Source organism: Naegleria gruberi (assembly GCF_000004985.1).
Source record: "Naegleria gruberi genomic scaffold NAEGRscaffold_35, whole genome shotgun sequence".
Taxonomy (NCBI): Eukaryota; Heterolobosea; class Eutetramitea; order Acrasida; family Naegleriidae; genus Naegleria; species Naegleria gruberi.
The window spans coordinates 3744-13523 of record NW_003163292.1 but is presented as its reverse complement, the minus strand read 5'-3'; the positions used below and the strand labels follow the sequence as shown (position 1 = coordinate 13523).

Here is a 9780-nt window from a genome sequence, read left to right as displayed (position 1 = left end):
TGATGATTTGGAGTTTGCAGAGTCGTTTCTTCTTGTACAATCTTTGAAAAGAGTTGCTTGTTTTGGTGTGAGTATTGTCATGACTGTCCATAAACCTTCTATTAGAGAAATTTCACTATTTGATTATGTTTGTTTACTTGATAAGGGACAACAAATTTATTTTGGAAAAATTGACTTGTTAAGTCATTACTTTTCTAATATTTTGGAAATTCCTCTAACCGTGCAAACACAAAACATTGTCAGCAATATTCTAGAATTGTTGCTCTTTCACAAAATATTAAAGAATGGAAATGAGAAAGAGTTGCAACTATTCTCCGAGTTTATTCCCCACGATAGTGAACAAATATCTCTCAAGAAGGATAATCTTGCAGAAGAATTCAAGTTAAGATTGGATACTTTTTACAAACCTCAAGCTAATGAAATTTTGTCCACCTATTCACACAATAAGGTTGATAATATTCAAACAGAAAAGTATCACTCCAATTACTTTTATACAATCTTGATACTGATTGAGAGAGCATTTAGATTGAAGAAGAGGAATTGGCGACAAGATGTATTGTCACCATTTTTGGAAAATTTACTGATTGGTTTTGGAATTGGATTGATATACTTTCAACTAGAGCCAACTGATATGTACTACAGATCTAGAGTATTTTCATTTTTGAATTTTAGCATTTCCTTAACCTTTGGTTTAACCTTGAAAACATTTATTAGTCAATTACCTGGTATGCAACAGGAGAGAAAATCAACTTTTTACCCAATGTCTGCGTACTATATTGCCAGAACGGTGGTGAATACTATTACATACTCTATATTTCCTCTCATATTTGGTCTTGTTGTCTATTTCATGGTTGGATTATATTTATCTGTAGGACGTATTTTCACCTTCATGTTTATCTTTGTGGTTTATCATTTGACTTGTCAGAGCTTTGCTGAATTCTTGGTTTGCTTCTTTCCTATACCATATATACTTGCCTTTATGAGTTCTGTATTGAACATGTTCACAATATTTGCGAGTGGATCCTTTGGAAAGAATAGAATATTCGAAACACCTTACACTCAATGGATTAGTTATTTGTCCTATGTTTTCTATGGATTCAGATGTATGATGATTAATGAATTTGCAGAGGTTTATTATTCCAACCAGACTGGAACTATTCCTGCTAACCATTTTACCAATGGTTCATACTTTTTAGAGAGTGTTTACGGTATTGAGGGATCTTATAGTGTATTGTGGATTTATGTTTCGTGCTTAATTGTAATAATGTTTCTCTGTAGAATATTTGCTTATTTTGGATTGAGATTTATTATTGGTAAGAAGAGTCCAAGAAGGTTTATTAGGAGAGTATTTAAATGTTGTTGTAAACGTGCTGGTAAATAACGATTTGATTACAAAACACTAGACATATGAGCACTTGCTGCTAACACATTTCTCAAAGAGTCAATCGAGCTTTGAAGTTTTACATGAAAGTGCTAACTTTTTTCTATCACCAGTTGCTATTTGCAATATTTTACATCCAGAAACGACATTAAAAAGGATGTACAATAGGAGGATCCTCCTTCCTATTCTCATTTTAAATTACAAATTAGAGGAGCTTTTCTTTATAACTTTCCTTTAAAAGGGTTGTCCAGGTCAGCACATCAATTTAAAAGAGCAAATGAGAGTGGACAATTCAAACCATCAAAAAAAAACAATTCAGACGATATGCACATATCGACAACCATTCACTCACCAAGCAGTTCTTCACATCACGAAATCAATTTAGAGAATGTTGGAAGCAGTACCACAAGCCCTCCCCTCTCTCCACGAATGTCAACCACTGTGCAATACAAGTTGGATGATGCAAATACAAGCAAATCAGTAACTACCTCTATCAAGACCCCACATTCATCATCTGTTAAAAGCAAAGAGTCTGACATTCTTTTTAAAATTGATACATGTATTGGTACTTTACACATTTCCAAGATCAGATTATTCAGCGTTGCTTCTTTGGTCATCAATTTGAGTGCCTTCATGATTTTGGCATCTCTTATTATTGCTTCATTTGTTCTTCAGACAGAGTTTAACGAGTTGTGGGACAATCTAGACACTGACACCACAGTCTATAGACAATATAGCATTTCATCAGCACGTGCAGCAGTTTTTTCTGGTAACAATTTGACCTTAACTAAAGAGTATGGAACTCTCTATGTGGATTATTTACTCAAATTCAGTAATAGTTCAGCCAGATTCAAGGCACTGGTTCCAGAATCTGTCAGAGAAGCTGCCCTCCATGGAAAGACATCAGCTCAATTGGATACAACAAAAGCAATTACTTACGAGCAAACGGCTATCGCACTTTCAAAACAAGGAAACTATTCTCAAGCAATGGAATTACTCAATTCAGATCAATATCATCTTTACTTGGACTCTTATGGGACAGAATTTCAAATAATGGTTGACTATGTTGCTGCTATGAAGAAGAATAGTCAAAATGTATCAACAATTGTCTTGTCCATTTCTCTTGCTGTTATCTGTATGTCACTCTTTATGGTTATTCCAGTTATTATATCTTCCTTTATTGCCTCAGTGAAGAAGGATGCTTCTAACACTAGAAAGTTGAATCAAGTAAGAGCATTTTTGTTGATGGATACCATGGACAATCCAAACCTAAGAGAACTCTTTAGAAAGTTTTGTAAAACCGAAATGAGTCTTGAAAATTTCCAAATTCTTGAAAAGATTTCCGATTACAAATTGTTATGTGAGAAGAGTTTTGAAATTCAAGAATATTTATTGGATAGTGAATCAAGTGAAAACAGTGACAATGATAAAAAGAAGAAGAAGAAATACCATGAAAAGGACTTGTACGATATTGAAAAGAAAAAGTATGAAATTGCTTTTGAAATTTACACTGATTATCTCGATGTAAGAGGCGACAAATCAGTTAACCTTAGCAAACACATGTCCGACAAGGTTAAGAATCATTTGGATTTATTTGCAACAGGTCAAAATGAACATTTGATCGACTCACTCTTTGATGATGTTGGGGCTGAAATTTGCATTCTCATGCTAGATACTCATCACAGATTCAAACAAACAATGGTATTTGAAAAACAAGCAAGAAAGGAAGCTATGAGAGTTAAAGTCAAGTAAATTGTGCAATTCCTTGTTGTCAAACACCTATTTATTAAACTTGTTTAACAATTGGACATGTCTTGGCAGCAGGAACAGGACATTCCAAAACCAATCCTGCAATCTTCAATTCAGCATTACATCCATGGCAAACGACCAGTTGATTGAAATCGAACGAATAACCTAGAACAATTTCACCATCAATCTTTTTAGCTTGTGTTTGTGGTGCATCGATAGTCGCACAAGCATTCTTTACAACAGGTGAATTAATAATAACTGGTTCAAATCCAGGGAAGTTATTGGTTGCATCACAACGAGTATCCAATTGAATGTGGAATGAATCGTCTCTGTGTCTGAAAATTCTTAACATGGCTCTTCCTTGAACTGAGGCAAATTTTTTACCAAGGTAAGAATATTTGAGAACTGAAACATCTGCTTGATTATCACCTGCAACTTGTCCTCTGGCAATTTCAGTGTGAAAAGCCTTCTTCTTGTAATAGCCAACAAATGGTGTTGGTATGAAAGCTTCCAAATCTCTGAGATAATTCAATCTATTAATCATGTCATTAACCATATTATTTTTTGAATTGACATAATTATAATAGGCAGTTTTCATATTTTCTCTCTTTGAGCCTATATTTAAACATACAATTAAAAGAGAAATACCTTCTCAAGTTGTACAATATTTTAAATCAATGAAAATTAAACCAAATAAGAGAAATTAATTATTATTATTACTTGAATTTCCAAGAGTTTTAAATAAAATTCAAGACGAATTATGTTTCTTCCTCTTCTTCAAGCTTTTCAAATGAACTGCTAATATTGTAATTCTAAGTGAATGTTTAAGAGACCTTAGGAAAGTGTTTCATGGGCATATTGCCGGCCTACAACAGTTAATGATGCCACAGACATATGTGAAAGCTCACTTAGGGTTTGGAGGAAACTCATATCTCAATATGTGGAATGATACAAAGCTTTGGAATTTATTTATCATACAAGATTAATTTAAACATATTTAGCCATTTTTCCATCTGAAAAGCAAGAGCGAATTGAAACTGTTGAATCAACAACACCTCCATATTCAACATAGGTCAAAACAGAGTCTCCAAAAAAAGTAATAATCATATTATAAATGGCATCATCATAGTATTCTGGAATCATGTCAATAATTCTTGAGAATTCTTCAGTGAGTGCACTAGTAGACTGGGCACGAACACTGTGAGTAATATATTGTTTTTGAGCGTTTGCAACATTGAAATTTCCAGAGAAGAATCTAGTAAACATTTGATCAGCATTTCCATTATGAGAATACAGCCCATTATAGAATACATTATTAGGATTAGCAGGATAAATCATGGAATAGAACTCTCTTGCTGAATTCATGCTTGCAAACAATGATTCCACTCTAGGATTATCAAAGCTTTGAAAAGCATTAGAGTTGAGAATTTGAGGTTTGATATCATGAGTGAAACGATCATATCCCAATCCAGCAACAATAAGATTATCCGACATGTATCTTCTATTATCAGGACATTCCACTCCTCTCAAATTAATCAAGCATTTCTTACTAATTGCTTGAATTTGATCATTGATCCTTGTATTCAACGAGTTTCCTCCAAACTTAACGTCCTCCTCCTTACAAACCACCAAACCAAAGATGCTGTTCAAACAAAGGACAAACAATAGCACAACAACTGGTCGCATCATTTTTTTCAATGATTGTTGCTATTTAATTTGCACCGTATTAAGCGCTGCCAATTACTGTGAAGCTAGAATCTAGTCGGAGATTATTTTCTTTGCTCGTAGTAAGGTATGTGGTAAATAAATCACTTAAAGATGAAGGGATTATTAAAAAAATTAGATTTAAAACTGGTAACAATTGAAAATTGATTGTTACTTTTGTAACATTTGGAAAATTTGATGCATCTAACAATGAATATTAATATTCCAAAATGAAAGAGAAGAAATAATTGCAGGTTGAAAAATTTTAACCTCTGTTAGACAGAGTGTATATCTTCCCATGATCCTCAACAAGGTAATGAAAGGTTCATCTTTGGAAGTTTGGTTTTCCAGTATTTCATGTTCATCACCTACAACAACTTTAAAAAAATGCAGCCCTTAATGGCCAGCTATATCCTTAATAACATGTATTGCTTTGGGAATTTGTTCAAAATGATGAAGATTAGCAACAGTAATAACTCGGCTGTGATTCTGCTGATAGGATCCTTCATGACATTATTAATATATTATACGGAATTGATTAATGCTCAATATTACTTCTCTCCGGTAACTCCAAGATGTTTCATAGGACCCTATAGAATTACATTTAATTGTTCTGTGCCTGTTTCGTTTGGTTATTCATCAGTGCCCAATACCAAGTATAATACCTCATCTAATTTTAAATTAATTAACTATGGAAAAGGTGTGAGCAATTTCTTATTTGATGTAAAAAGTTCTTCGGGTTATTCTGATGGTGACTATTTCACTTTTATAGGAACAAGTCCATTCACGATTGCCTGGGCCATTCAGCCTGCATTCTATGATCTTATTCTTACAAACAAGATTTGGGATGAAACTATTGACCCGAATGGATTTGCTAGGTTTTACACTGAAGATTTATTGGATCCGAAACTGTCACAGAACACTATCTATATTTCAACAAATGATGAGGATTTTACATTGAATATTGCCTTCACATGGGATGAAACTGAAAAGCCAACCTATACAGCTCTTCTCATTTCAGAGTCAACCATCTTTCCGTATTCTCTTAGTATTCCTTCATCAGCTATTTGGGAAGGTAAAGCTCCTGTATTTATTCATATGAAATGTGCCTCTCACAATCCATGTAATGTAAGGCTTGGTTTTAATACAGACTATTCTAACTCTGGCACGGGGATAGTTGCAATAATATTGGTGCTATTGGGACTTTGTCTTTGTTGTGCATGTTGTGGAATAGGTTGTTGTTGTATTGTTAAAGTAAGAAGAATAACAATGAGAGGGATTGCTACTAATCCTGCAGAGAAGTATCAGACAGTTATTGTAGTGGGACAGCAGGCTTCTCCACCACAAATAGTTTACAACATGCCAATCCAAGCTCAGTATTATCATCAAAAACCACATGTTGATGAGAACCAGCATACATCTGTTGCCTTGGAACCAACACTAAATTATATTATACCTCCAAATTCTGATTCAGTTGTGTATCATTCGAATTCGAATGCAGTGGCTAATTAAAATTCAAAAAAAACTATTTAATATTCTTTCTTTTTCAGTAGACGACACATTTTGAGCTAAAGAAGGATGTTCTTCATTTCTAGCTGCTCTTACATTATATTTCGTTTAGGATTCTAATATTGGAGTTGGTCCAAAGCCTCATATGAAGTTGTTGTGATTTCAATATATCAAAGCAAAGTATTTATAATATCAAAAATTTCGCGGTCTACAGGATTCGAACCTGTGCGGGTCACCCCAATTGATTTCTAGTCAATCACCTTAACCACTCGGTCAAGACCGCTTCTCCCTTATTGCAATTATTAAGGGAAGCCATTATGGTTCCTAAATATATTCCTTATTAATTATGACACAACAGAATATAAAACCATTTTTAAGAAACTCCTATCAACCTCTTGAACATAAATGTGCAATCACCCGCTCTTGAAAATCCAAATGCAAGTGCCTCCACTAACACACAAGAAGCTTCCCATTCCATTTGTTTATAATTCATTTCCTTAGCTTTTTGTATGGCTTTCCAATAACCATCTATCCCTTTCCTCTATATTCCTCTCAATACATTTTTCTCAATTCTCATTTTCTTTCAGATAATTTATAAATTCCACAACAGGCAATAATTTTTGATTCAATGGATGATATGAAGAATTAGAAAGAGGTTGTTTAAGTATTGCGGAAAACACTTTGGATCTTTCTAGAAGTTGGTATTAGGAAAATTATTATTTTGGATAGCGTAAAGGTGATTAGATTTCAGTGAGGTAAATGTGTTGACAATCTTTTACAATTCATTTTACAATTGAAGTTACCATATCTCTAAAAAGGTTTTTGAAGTCAAGTTGCTTGTTGACCTTCATATTTTGTAAACAAGTCATTCACCCATCAACTCTACTTGAACAAATCATTTATCCTGTCATCACACATTTCTTATTTAAATCACATCCCGATAATGACATTATTCACAAACAAAAAAAACAAACTCTCAACATGTCCTTCTGTGAAGACGTTCAAGCCCTCGTTGTTGACAACGGTTCTGGTATGTGTAAAGCTGGTTTTGCTGGTGATGATGCTCCAAGAGCTGTCTTCCCTTCAATTATTGGTAGACCAAAGCAAAAGTCCATCATGGTTGGTATGGGTAATAAGGATGCCTATGTTGGTGATGAAGCTCAATCAAAGAGAGGTATCTTGACTTTGAAGTATCCAATTGAACACGGTATTGTTACCAATTGGGATGATATGGAAAAGATTTGGCATCACACTTTCTACAATGAATTGAGAGTTGCTCCAGAAGAACATCCAGTCTTGTTGACTGAAGCTCCTTTGAATCCAAAGGCCAATAGAGAAAAGATGACTCAAATTATGTTTGAAACCTTCTCAGTTCCAGCTATGTATGTTGCTATTCAAGCTGTCTTGTCCTTGTATGCTTCTGGTAGAACTACTGGTATTGTTTTGGACTCTGGTGATGGTGTTTCTCACACTGTTCCAATTTATGAAGGTTATGCTTTGCCACACGCCATTTTGAGATTGGATTTGGCTGGTCGTGACTTGACTGATTATTTGATGAAGATTTTGATGGAAAGAGGTTATTCATTCAATACTACTGCTGAAAGAGAAATTGTCAGAGATATTAAGGAAAAGCTCTGTTATATTGCTTTGGACTTTGAAGCTGAAATGAAGGTTGCTGCTGAATCATCCTCAGTTGAAAAGTCATACGAATTGCCAGATGGTAATGTCATTACTGTTGGTAACGAAAGATTCAGATGTCCAGAAGTTTTGTTCCAACCTAATTTCATTGGTATGGAAGCTGCTGGTGTTCATGAAACTACTTTCAACTCTATTGGTAAATGTGATATTGATATCAGAAAGGATTTGTATGGTAACGTTGTCTTGTCTGGTGGTACTACCATGTTCGAAGGTATTGCTGAAAGAATGACCAAGGAATTGACTGCTATGGCTCCTGCCTCAATGAAGATTAAGGTTGTTGCTCCACCAGAAAGAAAGTACTCTGTCTGGATTGGTGGTTCCATCTTAGCGAGCCTTTCTACCTTTCAACAGATGTGGATCACAAAGGAAGAATATGAGGATGCCGGTCCAGGTATCGTTCACAGAAAGTGTTTCTAAATTGGAACTTTGTATAGTCAACTGTCGAGCTCTGTAAAAATAAATCTGTAATTTAAATGAATTTTTCAAAAATGACTTGATTTTTGGAATCTCCATGGTTTGTTTGGTGGGCCCAGATGTTTGAACCTTTTTAAATTGTCAAGAAATTAGCGGTGGGGAAGGCAACGATTGAAATTAGTATAAATGAACACCTCAAAAGGTTTGGTTTGGAATTCGAGTTGACTTATTTGGGTTATTTAAGATATTACTTAGTGAAGATTGATTATCATTGATTGTATTTTTATGATCTATTAATGATGTAAATTTGAAGGTTTAATTTCTTGTCGGCTTTTCCATAAATCTGTTTGGCGACCACTGAGATAATTTGATGTTACCATTTCTAAGCTTAGTAACATAACCCACTTGAGTCTAGCTAATTCACCTGGTCTAGCGAAAAGTCTGAAACCAATGACTAACATGGCACTGGTGAGTTTGAAAATGAAAGGATCATAATGATCTTTTCTTTGAATAAAACCTTCAATATGATGATAGAAAATTGGGTCACATTTCAAAGCTTTTCTATCAATTCAAGGACCAAATAATAGTAATTCCTCTTTTAATCTTGTCATAAGACCATGAAATTGGAAAAACTGTTCTCTCAATATTGGCCCAAAATTGTGTCTAATTCTGATCGAAGTGAAGAATGGACTTGTTTTCATTGTAAACTTAATAAAATATAAGTTGAGGTAAAAGCTCACTCAACATATTCTTCATCCAAATGGTATGTTGCTCAGAAATGCTGCTTTTTGGGTCATTGTACTTTATTTAGCATTGTCCCGAGTTAATATAGTTGTTTACAAAATCGAGATTGAAGTAGAACAACTCCCCTATAAAAAACCTGCATTGCAGGAAAAAATCGGTAAAAACTCCAATCCATTAAAGTTCTCTATTTTAATTCTTCCTCGCAACTCTACATATTTCTCCAAAAGAAACAATAAAACAATCGTTGATAAACCAATGGGTTCGTCCAGAGAAAATAAGGTGTCTGTGAAATTCTTGCTAGCAAGACCCTCAGATCGTAGATAAGGAAATAAACTGTTGGTTTTCTTATGTCTTGCACCAACCATGAGATCTGAAGTAGAAACACCTTTTCTAAGTCCTTCTGTGATGGCTCCAATTAGGTTTTTTCTTTTATTAGGGTTATTGGGCAAAGACTTGGATTCTTTGTATTCTTATCAATAGTAATTGGCTTTTCAATAAGGAAGAAATCAGTTTTGTGACCACTGAGGTCAATTTTGATTTTATCATTCTTGAGAACCTTGATAGGACCATTTAAGCGCGCA

General features: G+C 34.3%; 1 protein-coding gene and 1 non-coding gene across 2 annotated transcripts; one reads left to right on the top strand and one right to left on the bottom strand.

The window, feature by feature from the left end:
• Positions 1-6545: 6545 nt before the first annotated feature.
• On the bottom strand, positions 6546-6626 carry NAEGRDRAFT_t409. The gene has a single exon. It is a non-coding gene; the product is annotated as a tRNA-Ser (tRNA).
• A 734-nt stretch (positions 6627-7360) lies between these two features.
• On the top strand, positions 7361-8517 carry NAEGRDRAFT_88138 (uncharacterized protein). The gene has a single exon (XM_002675191.1). It carries the CDS (start codon positions 7376-7378, stop codon positions 8456-8458), a length of 1083 nt encoding a protein of 360 aa, XP_002675237.1. The 5' UTR covers positions 7361-7375; the 3' UTR covers positions 8459-8517.
• Positions 8518-9780: the final 1263 nt, after the last annotated feature.

Coding starts and splice junctions, on each gene's coding strand:
- NAEGRDRAFT_88138 (XM_002675191.1), top strand. CDS start 7,376: ATGTGTAAAGCTGGTTTTGCTGGTGATGATGCTCCAAGAGCTGTCTTC.